The sequence below is a fragment of the Eulemur rufifrons genome, chromosome 4 (genome assembly GCF_041146395.1).
Source record: "Eulemur rufifrons isolate Redbay chromosome 4, OSU_ERuf_1, whole genome shotgun sequence".
In the NCBI taxonomy this organism is placed as follows: Eukaryota; Metazoa; Chordata; class Mammalia; order Primates; family Lemuridae; genus Eulemur; species Eulemur rufifrons.
The window spans coordinates 77,934,563-77,955,505 of record NC_090986.1 but is presented as its reverse complement, the minus strand read 5'-3'; the positions used below and the strand labels follow the sequence as shown (position 1 = coordinate 77,955,505).

General features: G+C 40.1%; 1 protein-coding gene across 2 annotated transcripts in view; it reads left to right on the top strand.

Moving 5' to 3' along the window:
- SACS (sacsin molecular chaperone) overlaps positions 1–20,943 on the top strand; it is a 77,221-nt gene that overhangs the window by 30,071 nt on the left and 26,207 nt on the right. Inside the window, exons 3-7 of one of the 2 annotated variants that reach the window (XM_069467418.1) lie at positions 3,755–3,905; positions 9,154–9,241; positions 10,555–10,640; positions 13,676–13,787; positions 18,529–18,675. In XM_069467418.1, the coding sequence (XP_069323519.1) occupies positions 3,755–3,905; positions 9,154–9,241; positions 10,555–10,640; positions 13,676–13,787; positions 18,529–18,675 (584 nt within the window). Of the gene's footprint in view, positions 1–3,507; positions 3,644–3,754; positions 3,906–9,153; positions 9,242–10,554; positions 10,641–13,675; positions 13,788–18,528; positions 18,676–20,943 lie in introns of those variants that run through there. The other variant, XM_069467419.1, reaches the window with a different exon arrangement.

Below are 20,943 nucleotides of genomic sequence, written 5' to 3'. Positions count from 1 at the left end.
CCTACACTGCTACAGACTGAATGTTTGTGTTGCCCCAACATTCATATGTTGAAGCCCTAACTTCTAATGTGATGGTGTTACAGGGTGTGGCATTGGGGAGGTAATTGGAGTTAGATGAGGTCATGAGGGTGGAGTCTCCACGATGGGATTAGTGCCCTTTATTATAAGAAGAGATAGCAGAGAGCTCGCCTCCTCTTTCTCCCACACTCAGACAAAGAGGTCATGTGAGCACAAGAGAAGAGAAGAGACCTCTGGAACGAAACCTGCCTCGCCTGTACCTCCACCTTACAGATCTTTCCCCTGTGTCTATTTGCTTACAGTTTTTACTCATTCTTTAGGACTTAACTGAATTGTGTGTGCACAGTGTCCTTACCTTTTTATTTTCCAGCTATCGAACAGCTATTAAACTAAGGAATAATTAATTATACTTATGTCTTTACATAACTGGTGAACATTCTCCAGAAAGGATGAATTTATTGGTGCCATCTGATAAAAGGCTGTTAGACACATTCCATTTCCTAAAATCACAAAGTGTTGTTGCTGGAGCGTTAACTCAGCCTCAGGCTCTGCTTCCAAACTGCAGGGCAGCGGCTGTGCGCGGCTGAGAGTGGACCAGAGTAAAGACAGACAGTAGCTATTTAATAATTTTTACATTGGGCCAGACTGGTGTTTTGATTATTACCCTAGATAGGATTCTCAGTTATGAAAACGAAGTAGTTCATCATCCTGGAGTAATGGGGAAGTTAGGGCTCCTGCCAGGTACTCCATCCAGGGTTAAGGGAAGACAGAAGCATCAGGGCAGGATAAAACGGGGTCATGAGAGGGCATACCATTGTTTTCTGCTTGTAGCCTGCGTTAGTCCAGCTGTGCAAAAAGCCAGTTTTATTTGCCCACCTCTACAACTGAAATAGGCTCAAAGTGTGGTCCCATGACTCTCCCATGAGTCATTAGTGTGAACTCGCTCTAAAAAAAGGGACTAACGTTTTGACTTCTTGCTGTGCTGCACTTGATAAAATGCTCCTACAGAATAAGTTAAGGCTCAGCTAAACACTTCTAAGAAATAAATAGTGATAAAAGGCCATGAACAAAGATATTTATTAAAGTGTGTACAGTTTAAAAAAATTAAATACCTGTGTTATCATCAATAGGGTTAGGTAGCCTAAGATATTTCTTCTCAGTGAAATATTATGCAGAAATTAGAAATGAGGCTTACAGAAGTGATAAAAATGTTGAAAAATATTATGTACCCATAGTGTAATTGCAGTCATTCAAAAAATCCTTAAATTAATGGCAGTGTACAAAAATGTTGCTTATATTGGAACAGTAGAACTATGAATAATGGTTGAGGTTATTTCTTTCTACTTTTCTGTGTTTTCCAGAATATTCTTTCCTCCTTTTCTCCCTCCCTCCCTTCCTTCCATCCTTCCTCCTTCCTTTCTTTGTATTTATTGAGTACCTATTCTGTGTTAAGACTTCTTTCAGGTTGTGGGAAGCCATCAGCAGACAAAATACACGCCAATTCCAAGTCTGACCTTGGGGCAGGTTGGGAGATGAACTGGAGAGGAGGAAACTAGAAGAGGCAGACCCCGTAGGAGGTGATTATTCCAGCACAGGTCAAAGATGATGAAAGTGTGAACTACACCAGAGACTTTGGGCCCCCTTTCTTCTCATATAAGCTTTTCTGGGTCATCTCAGCTTCCTGCTGAGGGGTTCAATAAATATTATCCAAATGATTAAATGCATGATTCCTAAATTTTTATCCTTAGCTTTGACATCTCTTCTGAGTTCCAGATCTATTTTTATGCCAACTGACCCTTCTAGATGTATCCCGAGGACACTCTGAACTCCAGATGTTCGACGCACCTTCTGATCAGCCTCCTTCCCCAGCTGAACCTGCGCGGCTTCTTAGGAACACCTCTTGGTTAAAGTCATCCCTTTGTCTCTCGAGTCTAGGTTCCATTGTCACTGCATCCTGTTTGCCTGGCTCCCGAGCAAAGAGCCTAAGGAAAGCTGGTAGAAACAGGGGTTTACTGGGAGGTCTTTTAATCGAAGGATTTAGGTGTGAAGGATTTCTCCTGGAGTAGGTATGCTTTGACACTATGGCAGGGGCTGATTTCCAGGCCTTGGGAACTGAGCATGGTGCTTGGACCAGAGAGAGAGGTCACTCCATAGATGAGAACTTAACATTCTTTCCATTTGTTGCTATTCTAATGCGTTTGCTTGTATAGTCTTGTCTGATTAAAGAAGTAAATAGGGTTTTCTGGCCTGATTTTCATATTGAATTACCATATTCTCTTCTAATTGAGCAAGCTTATCTCTTCCAAACAGGAAAAGGTATGCCTGACTTACATCATTCTGCCTTTTAACTATGGTAAGAGAGGGATGGAACAGCTGCAAGAGTGTTCTATGTATTTATTACTGATGATGAGTTTTGAGCAACAACATTTTTTGGGGGGAGAAGCTGTAATTTAATTATTACCATTTTTTAGGTCAACTCTAACATTTAATTTTATTCTATTTAACAATTCTATTCTATCAAGAAGCACGTAAGTTTATTTGTTCACAGTGTAGCTTTTGAATTGCCTTAATAACTGTTGCTTTTCTTTTTGCAATGTGTCTCATCCATATCTGGAAGAAATTAGCCCAAGAAAGGGCCTCGTGTTCGTGAAAACCTTGTAAAGTTCCACAGATTTTAAAATTACAAGGCAACATTCTTACTGTGGGGCGACTTCAACTCTAAGACTCACGTTACTGTTTTCAAGGAGCTCACAGTCGTGATGGGGAGACACTCAGGCTACTGATAGTATAAAATAGTTTGCCAAAATAAGTTACATATAATTTTAACATGTCATAGGATACATTTTTGTGCATTCTTATCTATTACTTTGCCGCTGGCTCTCCTTTCTCCAGCCAACTGAGTCACTGAAAACAAAAAACACGAATGAAACCACGGAAGACACTTGTGTTCTGTGACCACCACGTTCCCTTCTCATGCCTAAGAAGAGGTCACGATAATCTTATTTGGAGATGCTTCCCATGAGTAAAGATCATTAGAGTTGAAGAGACACAGGCCCTAGAAATGTCTAGTTCTGCATGTCCATGCACTGTTGAACCCTAGCAGGGAAAACGCATCTCCTTTCTAGACGTACACTCTGCAAGTGCCATTGCTGGGTTTGAGGTCGGGGAGAAGGAGCTTCTGCAGGAGGGGCGGGGCGGGGCCGGGCGGGGGAGGGGCTTGGCCTGACGGGGGGCGGGGCGGGGCCTTCGCTAAGGGCCGCGGTTGGGCGGGGAGGGGCCTGGCGGGGGCGGGGCGGCTCCTCGGCTAACGGTCCTGGCGGGCGGGCGCGTGCCCGCGGGCGGCGCCTGCAGGGGCCCGGGCCTGCCGGGAGCGCGCCGCCGCCTTCGCCTGCTCCGCCGCCGCCGCCGCCGCTGCGGCTTCCTCTTGCATTTCCCCCTCGGCTCGGGCCGCTGCTCTCCCGGCTGCGGCTGAGCCGGGTGTGGGCGGCGCCGGCCTGCGCCATGAGGATCCCGCCCTCCGGGCCCGCGCCCGGCCTGTCGGTGCGGCGGGGCCGGCCGTGACCAGGCGCCGGCGTTGGGGGGCGGACGCGAGCCCCGCGGCGAGGCCGCCCGCGATGGGGGACGGGTACGGGGCCGGGCCGGGCCGGGCCCCGGGCGGGAGGGCGCGCGCTCGGCGGTGCGGGGCCGGCCGGCTCCCTCACGTGTCCCACTGAGGGTCCCTTTGCCTTCCGCGCAGGTGCGTCCGGGTGACCGTGCTCCCGGGCTGCGTGGGCTGCAGGACCCTGGCGGTTCCGGCGACCTGCACCGCGCGCGACCTGAAGGAGCGCATCTTCGCCGAGACCGGCTTCCCCGCGAGCGAGCAGCGGCTGTGGCGCGGCGACCGCGAGGTAGGGCGCGGGCCGCCATCGGGCAGGGTCTTGGCACGTCGTGCGCTTTCCTTTTCAGCGTCCTGGGGGACAGTGCTCAGATTTGATCGTGCTCTGTCGATAACGTGGGCAAAATTGGCACGGGTGTGTGCCCATCATTGGTTGTGATTTTTCCTGACTTACCATTTCAACATCTGCATCTCGCCCCATTTTGTCTGAATCTTCACTTTCTGAAATTAACATAATTTTTTTAATGGGCATTATAGCCACAGTTCTTTTTCTTTTTTAAAAAAGATCCATCGTCATTGAAGTGCCTTGATCATTAGTCATATTTTTCTATTTATGTTACAAATTTAACTGGAATGTCTTCACTAAATGTCTTCACCTTTTGTATCTTGGAAGTTTTCCCCCATGTTTGAATCACAGAAATTTAGGGCTGAAAGAATCTTTGTATATAATTTAATATAGAACTATTATTTTGAGGAGTAAACTTATATTACAACTTATAAAGTACAAGTGAATGACTTGATAGAACAAAACTTTGGAAAATAGGAAAATTTATATTGGATCCTTTAAGATTGGTGAAAATTTTACAGTTTTCTTAAAGGGGGAGCTTAATTAAAGACATTTTGCTGAAAACTAACTTATTCTTTTTAAAAATTCTCTTACTCTAATAAATATCTTCATATGATAAAGAGTATCATTTTCAGGATTTAAAATGAGTCAAAAAGAGTTGAACAGATGTATAAGGAATCTGTATATATAAGGAATATATAAGGATATATAAAGAGCACCATGGAATGACAGGTCAAGTATTGGGTTTCCTTACTGCCCAGTACAAATATTGGTGAAGTATTTGGTACCTGTGATTTTAATCCTTCAGTGTAATGTTGGCCTGCTGCACTTGGGTCAGTTTTCTGGTCCCTTGCCCTTTTTGACATAGATTTCTGATTAATCTCTTCTCATGTTCCTCCACGGATGGATCTGTCCTCCTTATCACTTCCCCAAGGTGTTTGTTGGCATTCATTCATTGACTTGATTGAGAACTTTATATTTATTTTTTTAAGAGTTCAGCTTTTTAGTGAACATATTGTAAAAGAGGTTTAGTCAAAAAGACCAAAGCCTGTGTCCTCATCAGACTCCTCGGATTCTTCTTTCCTTGCTTCCACTTGCTTGTCCTCGGCTGGGGCAGCAGTCATGGCAGGGGCAGGACCTCCTGTTAGCACAGCACCAGCTCTGGAGCAGGTCTGCCAGCCCTGACACTGCAGACGAGGCTCCCCGTGTTGACATTGGCCCTCGCCTCTGCCAACAGGCCAGGCCCAAAAGGTTCAACGTTTATACCAGCTGCTTTCAGGAGGGCATTGATCTTATCCTCCGTTAAGGTTGTCTCATGTTCATGCAGAATGAGGGCCGAGTAGACTCAGACGAGCTCCTAGACGGCCGTGGCGCGGGCAAATGGGGAGCAGGCGCTGCCCGGTGGGAGCAGTGCTAGTCCTCTGTTGAAGTGAGGGCCTCACCCCACTGCAGCCCTAGCCTTTTCAGAAGGACCTAGCGGTGGCAGCTGAGGAAAGGCTGATTGAGAACTTTATTTTTTAACTTTTATTTATTAATTTTTTTTTTTTTTTTTAGAGACAGGCTGTCACTCTGTCCCCTAGGCTGGAGTGCAGTGGCATCCTCATAGCTCACTGCTGCCTCACATTCCTGGGCTTAAACGATCCTCCTGCCTCAGCCTCCCGAGTAGCTGGGACTTCAGGTGCATGCCACCACGACTGGCTAATTTTTAAAAATGTTTTTTGGTGCACAGACTGGTGATTGAGGACTTTAGACAGACTTGAAAAGGAGCAAAGTTTGTCATTCTTATCTCTTTTTCTGTGCCTGCTCCCATCTCTTAACCTTCCTCTCCTGTCTGCTCTCCTGGTTCTATACCCATTTCTTTAGTTACTCTGGTTGTAATTTGTCATCTTGTCCCCTAGATGTCACACTCAAAGGCTCAGGTGTGGCCCAGTCTTGCCATTAGAAATGTTTTTGCAGGTGTCTGTGCAAAGTGAGAATAAGGGATGGTGAAAGTGGCAGTGTGCATGAAGTGTTTGGGATTGGGTGGCCAGGCAGAAGGGGGTCTAGGGAGGACGTTTTTGTCCTCGTATGAGATGATGAGGTTCTAGACTGTGGCTGTAAAGGTGAAACTGAAAGGCAAGGATATACAGGGCAATTTGGTACCAAATGGATGTGGGGGTTGGCGGGATGGGTGTAGAATAAGACAGAAGGTCTTGCCAAGAATGTGGGCAAGCTTTGGGTCAGATTAGGAGAATAAGGGTTCAGTTAGCAGAGATAAACAAGTACCGAAGGTGAGCTTAGTTTGGAGGAAGTGTAGTGATCAGTTTGCTTTTATGTATGGTTCAGCTGATGGTCAGACATAAAGAGGCATCTAGGAAAATGTAGGGAATAGAGGGGTGGGTGACCTAGGTCTTACTTCCTGTCCTGCCTGTGAATATATAACAGAGGCCACATTAATTCACATGGTGGGGTCTGCTTTCCTATTTCTAACATGAAAAGGATAAAACTAATTCCAACTGATTCTAAAGTCTCTGCTGGATAGTGACATTCAACAGGCAGCTGCAAATCTGGGACTGAAACTCCAGGGAGACAGGTTGGGGCTGGAGATAGAATTTTGGGAAGCAACTGATGCTTAGCACTTTCTCCTTCTGTGCTTTGGTAAAACATGTTGAGAATACAATTACCATTTATTGGTCTCTGTTCCAGACACCATTCTAGGAGTGAAGGATTTATCCTGGAGTAGGTGCACTGTTCCACTCTAACATACCTGCTACAATGTAGATGATATATTTACATATGTCATTTTATTTAATACTCAGAAGAACTTCATGTTAGTTGTTACTAGTACAGTTTGCAGAAGGGTACAGCTAAGATTCAGAGAGATGAAATATCAGGCCGGGATTTGAATTCAGGTCGGTCTGATTCCAAAGTCCATGAACTTTTTATTATTTCATACCATAATCTGTCAGGGTATCTATCAATTGGGGAAAAATAAAACTTAGACATAAAGTTCTTTAAAACAAAGAGGAAGGACTTAAACCGTTATAATTAACTTCAAAAGTCAAGGATGAAACTCAGGCAAGAAGCCAGTAGAGGGCACAATTCTCTCTGGATTCAGAAAGGATGGGCTGTGACCTCTGCTGCCCTATTAGTAATGCTAAGTTGTGCCATCAGAAACGGTCACCTGTATAGAAGCATACCTTTCACAGGGTGGGGTTTTCTTTTCCTTTTTAATTCACGTGTTGCTCAGAACCTTTTAGATTCGAATTATTGGTGAGAATTCTAAACATCTCAGGGTAAGCAGGAAACGAAAGCTGTTGACAGCTCCTCACCACGTGCTGGGCTTGGTTGGTGTGGACTTAGCGGTAGGTGCTTCCTTAGTCTTCAGTCTTTCCAGGTTACCTACTGTCTTGTTTCTCTTTGTCTCTTTCTGGCTCGTCCTGGCCTGGAGATGGAATTTGGAAGTGCCTCACTTTATTTCCTGTCCCATAAAGACACTGAAGCTGTAAATTATAGCTTTGCTTCTTCCTGGTCCTTTCACCTTCATACCAAATGTGCTTGAGCCTCAAACCAGGAAGTTGGAAATATTACTTAGCTTTTCTGTCTTTTAATTGGTCACAAATGCCCCTTATTCCCCAACTTTTGGCTCTTGAGTATCTCTTTGTGTCCTTGACAGCTGAACAAAGGAAGAAGTGTCAGGAGACCCAAATTGCAATTAGTATTGTATTGTCTGCTTAATAATTTGGAGAGAGTTACTGTTCTTGAGTAAATGAAGATGAGCATCTCTGAAGTTTATAAGGGAGGTTGAGGCTGGCATAGACAGAGACCTAGATGTTCAAATTATTTTATAATCACTCTGTTTTAAAAACAAAATAGACTTAAATGGACAACTTTTAAAATTTCATATGGCATACTGAATGTGGAGACAGATTGTACCAAAGTTACTTTGCTTGGTTGGAGTTACTTCGGATCCAGGATAGGGAGAAACCCAAGCAAAGCCCCTAAATCTTGGCAAGCTCAGGAGAAAGGGGCAGATAGCACTTCTGAGGTGTCTGTGCTGTGTGGTTGCTCTTTTGGGGAATCGCTTCCCTGTAGATAGGCCATGGATTACGATCTTCTAAAAGCATGATCATCAGAACCAGTAGCCTGAGCTCATGACAGGTTTAGCTCTAGGAACCTTGGAGGATATCAGTGTGAGCTGAGTGGTAGATAGTTGGAAGTGTCAAATTTTTGACATGGTAAAGGATGTCCTTCACACCCTGTCAGGACGTGTAAGTCAGAAAGGTGGTCCTTCAGATGAGCTTTTGAGCCATGTTTTGCAGTCAGTCAACCTGTAAGAGGTCACTCCACAGGGACACTCAGGGATGAACCTTGATGGGGAAAAGATTGATCTGGCTTTGCATTATTGATCTTTTTTTTCAAAAAAGGTGCTCTGTTACACTGCCCCCGTGGATCAAATAACACGTGTTGTACCCTGCCTTTATAAGAAACAGGAAAGTCACCAAAATAAAAGCAAACATCAAGGCATTTTTTAGGAAAGTCAATTTCAGGGAAGTCATACACCAAAGCAGCTTCAGAGGTAGGAGCCTCATTTGTTCTTTGCTTCCACATCACACCTTTTTTTGGTAGCAACATCTGTAGCAGTGCTTTCCAAAGTGTATGTCTAGGAATACTAGCCCATAGGATGCTCTTTGAAAATAAATGAAAAAAAAATTGCTTCTTAGCTTTGGGAAATACTGCTTAGTATAATCTTTTCTAAGAAAGTTACCATAAATATTAATATGTTAAATGCCCTAAAAACCAAATTATTCCAATTAATTTAAAAACAGATTTTGTTTTGTCCTCTAATATCTGTTGAGGTCTCATAGAGCTCTGTTATGAACAATACATTTTGGAAATGATCAAAAGAGTGATTTTGTTTATATTAATGATCCTGATTCATCATTAAAAAAGTTTAAATTATGCTAAAGCAGAAATATGTATATTTTTATTAATATGTAATTAAGGGAAAAAATCTTTAAATCCTTAAAATTTTTAAATAAAGTTTTTTACTAAATTTATGATATTTGGAATATTCATTTTTCCAGAGCAACTTAGTTCTTGATTAGAATAGTTAACAAGTATTCTTAAGTGAAAAGAAAATTGAGATAAACTTTTGAATTTACAGTATTAGGGACTATATTGCTTTTCATACATTTTCTTTTCTTTTTTTCAGTTATCTGACTGGATCAAGATTGGAGATCTGACTTCCAAAAATTGTCATCTTTTTGTACACCTTCAATCAAAAGGCTTGAAAGGGGGAGGTATATTGACTTTACCAGAAATATATGCCATATTTAGTTGCATAAAGATTAAGTTTTGACAAAGAAGCGGAGAGTAGATGGTGGTTGCCAGAGCTCGGGGGGCGGGGGGGGTGGGGAGAGAGAAATGAGGAGGTGTTGGTCAAAGGGTGCAAAGTTTGTTATACAAAATAAATAAGATCTGGAGATCTGCTGTACAATACAGGGCCAACGATGAACAGTACTATGTTACATACTTAAAAATTTGCTAAGAGGGTCGATCTTATTTTAAGTGCTCTTACCACAAAAGTTAAAAAATGCAAAAGGGACAGGAGAAGGCTTTTGCAGGTGATGGATACATTTATGGCACTGATGGGAATGAAGGTTTCATGATTTCGTGGATATATACTTGTCTCCAAATACATTGAGTTGCATACATAAATGTCTACAGCTTTTTGTATGTCAGACCACAATAAAGTGGTTTTAAAAAGTTGTTTTAAAAGTGAAATGAAAGCATACATCCGTTGGGATGCAGTAAGTGCTATCAGTGCCAAAGGAAACAAGGGCAGATGGAGGTAGTTGAATTATAAGAACGAGTGGGGTCGAAGTCTGTGGAAACAATTTTGTTTGGGCTTGGTCCTGGATAGTTGTACCAAAATGATGCAAATAAATTTATGGTGATGATTTTGTTTTTTTAAGCACACATTTCTTTTTACGTATATACAGATTTTAAAAATTTTGTGCATCTGAGGAATTTCCTCATTCTCCCCATTCTCCCTACAACCTCCTGGCACCTGTCTGAAGGTGACCTGGTCAGTTGGTATAAAAATATCTAGTTTAGCAAGGCTTAAGGGTACTAGAGCTGGACAGCCGTTGAGACAGTGACTGCCAAATTTCAGAACAGTAAGAACGCTGGTTGACTTTGAGAATCTTAAGAATGTGATCATAAGCATCACTATCTCTGGCTTACTATTTAATGGCAAAGCACCCACAAAATAGCACCATTTATTTCCTTTGCTTTGGAAAATAGCAATACTCCTCTCCACCCCACCATGTTCTTTGTTTTGAATTAATAATCTTTTCTTGTAGTTAGTATACTTCTGAACATTTTTGAAACCTAACTTGTAGTTCAGTTAAAAACCTTGAGATTTGATACAATTGCATCTGCTTGACCTTCTGCTGAATTGCATAGGTAAATTTTTGTACTGGGATGCTGCAAGTGAGATGTATGAGACCATAGCTTGTATAGTTACACTTTATCTCAGAACCAAATCACATATTGGTGATAAATCATGGAATTGTTTTCTAAATCATTTAAAATGTGCTGTATATTTTAGGTCGATTTGGTCAAACAACTCCACCACTTGTTGATTTTCTCAAGGACATTTTAAGAAGATATCCAGAAGGAGGACAGATTCTTAAGGTAGGGCATGTGTTGTGTTCATGTGTGATTTACTTTGATAAAAATGAGATGAAGTAAATTTACTTAGAAGTCCTGTTAATGTTTACATTTTTAAAATTTCATATAGACTTGAATGGCTGTATTTATACACCTCTGTGGCTACAGTGCATAGCTGGATGGGGTGGATTTGGGAATGGAGTCAGTATGAATATATGAAGTTTCTGGGGCAAAGGAATACACTGCTACCTGTAGTCAAGCACAGCATCACTCCAGGAACGTTTTATGTAGAACATTGTAGGGGGACCAACCAACCAACCAAAGAAACAAACCATTACCAAGTCCATAGCTAAAGGCCATAAACACAGGCCCACTGGACCCTTAGATTTAAAGGTTTGCTTTTTTTTTTTTTTTTTTTTGAGACAGAGTCTCACTCTGTTGCCCAGGCTAGAGTGAGTGCCGTGGCGTCAGCCTAGCTCACAGCAACCTCAAACTCCTGAGCTCAAGCGATCCTCCTGTCTCAGCCTCCCGAGTAGCTGGGACTACAGGCAGGCGCCACCATGCCCGGCTAATTTTTTCTATATATATTTTTAGCTGTCCATATAATTTCTTTCTATTTTTAGTAGAGGTGGGGTCTCGCTCTTGCTCAGGCTGGTCTCGAACTCCTGAGCTCAAACGATCCGCCCACCTCGGCCTCCCAGAGTGCTAGGATTACAGGCGTGAGCCACCGCGCCCGGCCTAAAGGTTTGCTTTTTTTGGGAGGGTTTATTTAATAGTGTCATTTTAGTTATTTATTTCTATTTATGATTTTTTTAAGCTTGAATATATGCATTGAAAAACAGAACAAAAGGAAAGCAATACTGCAAAAATTAGATTTTCTGTTTAAGCTTAATAAGAAACCTCCTTAATTGTAGAAGTAGATCAATTATTATTTATTTTTCTTATTAGCTTATTTTGTGTTTATTACCTTCAGTATCTTAGCCTTCATTACGTTTCTAGTTTAGATGGTAAATTTTTAGAAAACAGGGACTGAGTGTTTTAGATACTCATGCTCAGATAGGCACTGATTGAGGGTTGTTGTGTCTTTAGTGATTATAATAAGATGGGATATTGGATCAGTTTCAGTCCATCTTTTAGAATAGGTACCAGTGGTTCACAGAAGGTGAATGTGAAAACTATTTTTATATTGACCTAGTAGGAAAGTGAAGATGAGAAGAGTATGGTTATGAGGCTGTTGGGGGTAGAGAGAAGTGAATAGAATACGCTCAAATGAAGATTTAGTTGGTAACAGGGGTAGGTACTCATCTGTTCAAAATTGAGTGAGTGGGATCCTTGCTGAGAAACAAGTTACTGGTATGAACAATGTCTTTGGCATACAGCTGATAGTTAGTCCTTCTACTTTGCTCATGTGTATGTATGTATGTATTTTAGCCAGCTCAATATAGTCTTTGTTCCATGGGTATTTTAGTAGAATTTGACTATTTTAGATTTAATAGGATCTTAGAAATCACCTAGACCTAGAGATTTTAGGGACTTGCCCAAGAGCAAATGCAAAATACATTGTTGCTGCTTCTCAGAGTCAGTTTGAAAGCAATCTCAGGATTACAGCTTAAGGGAAAAATCTCATACTATTTTTTGTTCAAGTTGAGAATAATAGTTGGAACCTGGGACTTGGGAGTTCATCTTCAGTCTATTCCATCTCTGCTCCCTAAATACATAGAATCACAAGTAGATATCCAATGAAAACAAGATCCAGCCTCTAGATTGCTATCATTTTGTAAGTTAACAGCATATTTTGCTCTGTTTTTTTTCATGCTTTATATTATCATAATATCCTAATATATACAAAATTGTTAGTTTTTAGGGATTGTGTTATACTGAATGGAGCTTAAAAATTAAAAATCCTATGAAAAATAGGCAGTTGTATAGATAGGAGGAATTAGTAGCTGATAAGTTACAGGAGACATTAGTGGCTGATAAGGAGACAGTGGAAGGCATGGCTTAACTGTTCAGGTTTGTGTTTGAACAGCTGTCGGTAAGACACCCAGCCCTTTGGAATGCAGTGGATGAACTGAAAGCCAGATCTCAAAACTAGTTTTCAATTCTGTGCTATTGCCTCTGTCTTCTTTATAGTTGCTTCATTTCATGTGGACATTGTGTATCACCTTTCCACTCTGATAAAGGTGCACTGTTGGCCTTGCTGTGGTATCAGTATACGGTCTCTTCAGTTATTGCCCAGCTTAGCAATGCCAAGGTTCTGGGGACGTAAAAAAGTACTTCTCCCCCAAATTAGAGGTTCACGAGTTTAATAATACAGGGTAATACCTTGTATTTCTGAAGACCCATCCATTTAGAACATAACCTTTTGATTTGGTTTGGTCTAAGTTAGAGCTTATTTAGGAAATTAGCATCTATTGATTTTTCCTTACTTTAGACAAGGTCCAAAATCAGCTAGGGATAATAGTATTCCCTTCTTCATGAAAAGAGTAAGTCAGTCTTAATTTTGTCAAGAAGCTTTCAGCTTAGTACAAGAGAAAGAAATTTTCATGTCTCAAGCTCTCAAGACTGCAGCCTATTAAAGGGTACCTACAGATTGATACTATACTACTTTATTTTTTTCCTAAGGGAAGGTAAGTTTGGTAAGCAAATGATAAAGATCTATTTTTGGTAACTGCTCAAGGATAAGGTACCTCCCACATAGAATAATATGTACAGCTTTTGGAAATGGAGTAATTTTTTTTTTTGAACAAAAGCTTTGGGTAGATTATATATAAGAGACAGTTTAAATAGTACCAGGATTTGTATTTAGAGGCTAAGCGATAGCAAATTAAAAGATGATTTTTAGGTGCATATAATTGGAAAGGACTTTTCAACCGTACTCTGATATGTATGTAACAATTACTTTCAGTGGTAACCTCACCAGATCTTGAAGATAGTGATGCAGATAGTGGGGTTAGTTTATTTAAATATAGTTACTTTTAAACTATTGTACATAAATACTAAGATAGTCAATAGATTATTATTAAATATAATTATTTTTTGGTGTATTTCATGGTTAGGAGTTAATTCAGAATGCAGAAGATGCTGGGGCCACAGAAGTTAAATTTTTATATGATGAAACTCAATATGGCACGGAGACTCTTTGGTCGAAAGATATGGCACAATATCAGGGTAAGAATTAATAATTAGGAGCAAGTTTTATTTTATGTACTAACAGGTGATTTTTAATGATTTACAATGCTTTGTTTAATCAATAAATTATCATTTGTACTTCCCAGCATGTTTAATTCCACTTCTTCAGATGTTTTTCTCTGCTTTTGGTGGGAAGGTGTCTCTGCTAGTTGGTATTTTGAGAACAAAGAATAAAAATCTCAAAATTCAAAACAGAATAACAAGCCATGTAATTACAAAAGCCTCTTCTAGTCAATTAACTTGTATTTTATGTTATCAGTAAAATAAAGGGACACCCTTTCTTATGTATATAACACTTTCTTGCATTTGGAAAGAAGTTGTAAGAGGCTGTGCCTTGTGTGTTATTTTCTGTTTTCAGAGTACCCTTGACACTGTTTGGAAGTGGGGTGGGAAGAAAGATTGAAGGAGAGGAGGGAACAAGGAAATGAAAGACAATAAGAAAACCATAACCAACAGACTCCTGATCCAATAAGAGAACCATAACCAGTAGACTACTGATATCTCACTCTTACTCTGTGAAGCTTTGTTTTGAAAAAAAAATGTTTATAACTTTTAGTGTAGCTCTGAAGACAATAGGATGATTGTGAATGCCTGTATATGACAGAATGTAATTGAGAAAAAGAGGGATCAATTCAGACTTTGCTAGACAGATTTTTAAAGAAATATGTCATATTTTTAAAAAGATATTTTATGATTTAAGAGGGAAAGCAACATTATTGTTAATTAAAATTTAGCATTTATTATAGCTTATGTAGTCATTCTTAGATGAATTTGTAATTTGAAAGTTTCACTTTATTTATTCTATAGAAAGAAATGAGTGAGAGGTAACATTAGGAGGCTTTTGGTGTGTTCTAGTCCTGATTGCTGCCACCTGGGTGTTTCAGGCCAGACATCTCCAACGTCAGATCATTTTTATAATGAGAAGATTGGCCTGTAAGGTATTTTGGCTCTAAGAGCCTATGATTTAATGTAACTATTGTGGAAAGACATCCAATTTGGATTCAAGGGACTTCAGATTAAGTCCTGTCCTACACAGGGGTTTCATGTTGTACAGCTCCAGGGGCACCTGTGCACCAGATAGCAGCTCCGACCCTCGTACTGACCCACTGCTCACCTACAGATGGTATGAGAGCAAAATCTTTCTCCCCGTCATGTTAAGGATTAAATGAGAGCATATTTGTGGTACTGTTTTATGTCTGATGTCATACTGATGTTAATTGTTATGTATGTACTGTAGAACCAGAAAGGTGAGAGTGTAAAGAGATCCTAGAAGTATTTTCCTTCAAAATTTTACCCAATGTCTAGGATTTTTTGCTTCCATCTTTGATTTCACACCTCATTTTAAAAAAAAGTTGAAACAAGATTATTTAGCTGAGTTTGTATATAAGAATGTTTGGAGATAGGCTGTTTAAAGATGGCCAGTTTATTAATACAGTCAGTGTGGACATGTAGAAGTAGGTGGCCATGATCTCTGATCTCCCTATTTAGTGAACATTGATTGAGGGCCCTCCATACGCCTGCCTGTTTGAGAATGTCTTTCTTGTGCACATCACGCTCAGGTGTGAGCAGTCATCTTGGATCACAGCTTCTCTCACCTTTACTGGCACTTAGTGTTGCAGCTGAAACCTTTGAGTCTAACTTGTTTTTGTTCCATTTTATATAATGAGATAATAGAAGGCTGAGATTGTCAAATCAGATACACAAGAATAAGAGATCTTACCCAGTATCGCACTTTACTAAGGCTTTCAAGGCTATGGTTATAAGGAGACACAGGTGAGGGAAGCGTGGAGCGGGCTGGGACTCCTGGTAGCTCCTTTGGGTCCTTTTGTGCTGTGTTAGGACATGCCTTGGCCTGGATTTCACAGAAGTGGTCTCTGGGTGATGCCTGCAGACCTTTGCTTGCACAGAGGGAACTGCTTCAGCCATAAAACATGTTCATGGTTTTCTCTGATAATCACATAGCTTGTAACATTTTCAAGGGAATTGTGCCTCATAAATGGATAAATTCCAAGCTTACAATAAGCAACCTTCTGAAAGTATCAAGTAGCTAAGGACTCTCTTCCTAATAAATACTATGACTGTGCTTGCCTGGAGATCTGTCGCCAGCATGTTTACGAGGAGGTTTGGCTGGGTCATCTCTTTCTTGGGTATTCCCGGGGAAAGGGAAAGAGACTGCAGGGCTGCTGCCAGCTCTTTCCTTCGCAGGTAAGCTTTTTGGTTTCTCCTCAGAATGTTTATTCCTTTCTTAATCTCACTCTTAGAACTAAGAGCATACCTTTTTGATCAGGGTAGATGTGGAGTATTTTAAAATTGATCTTGGTGATGGAAGCAGAGAGTGAGCCACATTGATTAGGACACATTGATTAGGGCAAAGGCAAAATACTCTTGTGTACTAATTCCAGGATGAGTACAATCAGAATTATATGCCATTAAACAATAACTAGGTTCTTCCCTAGTTTCCCCTGCTAAGGTGGCTGCCTTTGTGTGTAGCTCCTGTTCTGACACGGAACAGCCGGAGTGTAAAGGAAGCTCCAGTCCCCGGGCCTACGCATTCCACTTCCAGGGATGCTTTCCACCATGTTTCTCCCGCCGAGGACCTGCCCTGTTGGCGTAGGGTGGGAACAGCAGTCTTGACAGGTTAAAAAACTGTGGAGAGTGCGGATGTAAGGAGGAAATTTTTTTTCACGTGAAACAGTTCTCTATTTGATTTTGTCAAAACAAGGGCCTATTACTTTGTAATTGAACGAATATTTATATAAGCAGTCAGGCAGTAAAGGGTTGGCTGTCCAGCCATATCCGGTTGACAACAGGAAGGAAGGTGGGTGTTCCTTCAGGCTGGCAGTCTGCCGCGTTCCTGGTAACATTACTTGGGTGTGTTCCCTGCTGAATTTCTTAATTTCCTTTCATGGACTGTGTAGTTACGTGAGTTCTTTCTAGATTCTGGCAAGAGGTTCACTCCTGGGCTTAGTGCTCAGTGTTTGAGTTTTTGTGGTCCTTTATCCTATGTCTTCTTAGGTGTTTTCAATGGACATTTGGAACAGGCAGAACCAGACACTGCTTGCTACATACCATTTTAAACCAGCTCTAGTTAGCTATTGAATAATAACAAATAATTATTTTATTATTTCTGTAATATTTATTACATAAAATTATCTATATGGACTGAAAGTATTAAGGACTAACAGTATCACATAATATTGATTATAACAGTAATATCTGATTATTACAACTAATTTTTAGGTGGCTACTCTCTGCTAGGTTCTGGGCTGAATCCCTTATTTGTATTGTTTCATTGGCTCCTCATCACTCTTTTGTGGGTAGATAACTATTCTTATCTTTATTGTACAGATGAGGAAATTAAGTCTCAATGGCTTCAGTTTCCCTGGAGTGCTGCAGTTGATACTGGAGATGAGAGTCTGACGCCCAAACTCACCTCCAGAGCCCCTCCCACCACCATGCTCATCCTTTTCCAAAAAGCCATTGCAGCCTGGGCTATTTTCATACCCCAACTTTGACTATTTTAAAAAGAGTAGCCATGCCAGTTTTGCAAAACAAACTAGGCCAACATCCTCATATCTGTGCTTGAATTTATGGAGCTGAGGAGAGGCTTCTGGGGGTGCTGGGAGTGCCCGGTATAATTCATTTGGATGGAGATTACATGGGTTGATTTGCTCTGTGAGAATTTATCAAGCTGTACTCTTAAGATCTTTGTACTTTATTGTATATATGTTACAATTCATTAACTTTTGAAAGAAAAATATTAGTCATCTTTAAAGTACGATGGATTAATATAGTTGAATATATTCAAAGAATGTTAGAGATTCTGAAGATAGGCCTCAAAAAAGTGAAGTTCCAAAAATGTTTGGTGCTTAATTATAAATACAGCGTTTTAAAGAATCTGCTTTGGAGATGGTGGTATTATTCTGGATAAATAGGTGGTATAGTTCTGGTATAATTTGAACATTTGTCACAGTAGTGGTTTTCTGATTTATATAGGTAAGGCCTTGAATAAAAAAAATCTAGAGGCTGATGAAAAAACAAAACTCTAAACACTTACAACATGATTATTAACATTACTAAAGGATTATTTTTCACCTTATGAAATAATATATTAACAAAGTTTCTTTATGTTTAATTTTTTAAAGTAAATCTTAATGTGTATATTTAAGGTATACAAACATGTTAGGAAATACATGTATGGATAGTAAAGTGGTTACTATATTGAAACAAATAACATATCCATCATCTCACATATTTTCTTTAGGTAGCAAGTCTCCTTAATATATTTTCATATATTTTATGAATTATATGAAATATTTTAAATGTTATATATTTATTTGGTAAATATTTTCCATATACCAAAAAAAAAAAATTTAAATGTGCTTCTTAGAACACATTTCACAAAGAGTAATACACTGATTAATTTCTTTGTTTGCCCTCTGTTTTGGGTGTGTAAGGACCATAACACCCTTAATTTTTCCTTTTTGGATTTTTAGCCAACGTACTGTATTTCTTCTGCTGTTAATTTTTACCATTAATGTGTGTCTTTATTTCTATTGTAAAAACAATTGAAATTATAATGCAGAATTCAGTCAATTTGATTCACTCCTCTCCATTTTCCCATCAAATAAGAGATTTGTGTAGGGGAAGCTCTTGAAGTAGAACTGAGCACTCTGGCATTCTTCTTTCTGAAGATCTGCCTACGTATTTTCACGCCTAGGGTCAGCTCTCTATGTGTACAACAACGCGGTTTTCACCCCAGAGGACTGGCACGGCATTCAAGAAATCGCAAGAAGCAGGAAAAAGGATGATCCTTTGAAGGTTGGAAGATTTGGAATTGGGTTTAATTCTGTCTACCATATAACAGGTATAGCATTTGACTTTTCGGTCTTGATATTGGAAAGTATTTTAGCCTATCTTCTGTAATTTATTTGGGTAACTTCAGAGGTGATACTATTTTAAAAGTATCTTTCCCAATTCTTCTGTCAATGGCAAGAAGTATGTCTGTGAAATATCAGGGTGTCTTGAATTTTCTGAAATTACCATGGTAACTATACCAAAGTTTTACTTCATCACGTGATGCTAAAAGTTAGTCATTACAATCTAGTGGAATCAGTTAATGTTAATACATTAAGTAATTTTGTGTGAGACTTGAAATGTAGCTTTTGCAATACACAAAATTGTTATTCTGAAAAATTTTATACTGCAAATTTCAGAGTCAAACTGCTGATTATCATAAATTTTCTTGTACATACTTATAAATATCAGAAGGTTACAGAGGAAAGTATAATATCTAAAGGTATTGAATAACTGAGAAAGTGAAGATCTTTAAAGTGGTTCTAATATCTACATTTTTTGGCTCTCATAAGCATTCTGCTCTTCTCAGACTTATAAGTATTTTAAACATGACTTTGAAATCATGTTTTGAAAGTAGAAAATGAGGTGTCTCGTTCATAATTACAATTGGAAATACTTGAAACTCTTAGGTAGACCTCTCTTAACAGTATCTGACTATTCTTCCTGAATCAGAGCTCTTAGTATTTACTATAGTTTTGTGATAAAAAATTCTTTTACGGAATTGGTCCTTATTATGTTTAGTCTCAAACTATGTCTTGTGGGAAAAGGAGAGATTGAGCAGGCAGGGGTATAGCTATGGCTGGGATGACCGTGTACTTTCTCGTTCAAACTGGGACACGTTTGAGCATGAAAGAGGGTGGTATTCTCAGACAATTGGCCTAAATTGGGACTGCCCTGCAGAAGAGTGGGAAGTAGGGTCATCCTAACTATAGCCAAATTTTAGTAAGCATATTACATTTACATTAATATTAATATATTATAGTAATGTTATATATCATAATAAAAATTATATTAAATTATACATTAAATATTATAACTATTATCCATGAATGTTAATACTTGTGTATCCACCTGTTTGCAAGTTATCCCTCAGGTCCGTGACATGCGGTGGTTTGTAAATGTTACGGGGCACAGAGTGGATTGCATAAGCTTGGAGACTTGTGCGGGAATGAACCATGACGTTCGAGCCCAGCTGATTGCCCAGCACCTTCATCTCTGTGTGGTTTTATTTCATAGTTGAAAATGAGCACATTTATGGTGGCTGTTCTCTAACCTGAGGATTTGGGAAGGTCGTGGGTCATGCTTTTACTGTGTCAGGAGTGCTTGGGCTGATTTCAGCCAGGGAGGTGTGGCCCTGTGTAACGAAGCGGGGGCAGCATGTCCTGGACTGCACTGTCAATGGATTTAGCCAGGGCATTGGTGGACTTCACATTTGCTAACTTAAAATACCTGTGAGCTTAGGAGTTGGTGATTATGACAACTGAACTTATGGTGGACGATTATGGTTATTAAAGGTTGACATCAGTGGAGTTGCGTCTTGCAAGAAGCTTAGTTGCTATTGTCAGCATATGAGGCAAAACGTGTGTCAGAACCACCCTCGGGAGGTTCTCAGAAGGGCACCGGGTGAGGAATTTCCTCAATACAGTAAGTCCAACAATGTGCCTTTTCTGCCAGCATTGAAGTGTCACTCTGTCTTTGGTTGAGGAATGGGTAAAGCAGTTGATACCAATTTAGGGGCGTGTTATACAAAAACGTGTATCTTCAAGTGCTATAATTAGGCTCAGCATGGTGAGATGCTCTGAGCATGAGAGGGCCAGGGAGGGCCCTCCAGAGGGCCAGGGAGCTCACTTCATGTTTACTCTGGGCATGTGCTTACTGAGTAGGACGGTGGGCACAGTTGCCTACGTTGTACTTCTCTCCCCAACTTTGTTCAGAGTCCACGGTTGAATGTTAAGTTTTGAGCATAGGATGCAACTCTGTTCTGTTTAATTGGGTTTACAGGGCTGTGAGGTCTGAGTGTAACTCTCCAAGTACTCTTCATATCTTTTGTTTAATTAGTATTTAAAGATATAGCCCAGGTATTCCCAATAATCATGGAAAGTGTCTATACCTGGCACTTGTTATAGGAGTGAATCAAAAAAGAAATCATGATTTTTCATGATTACCTCTCTGGAGGTAGTTGAGCATAGTAACTACCTCTAAAGATGTAGTTCAAGGAATTACGTTAACAAAGGTAAATTAAGCTTGTTTTTAGATAAATCTGTTCTCAATTCATTTT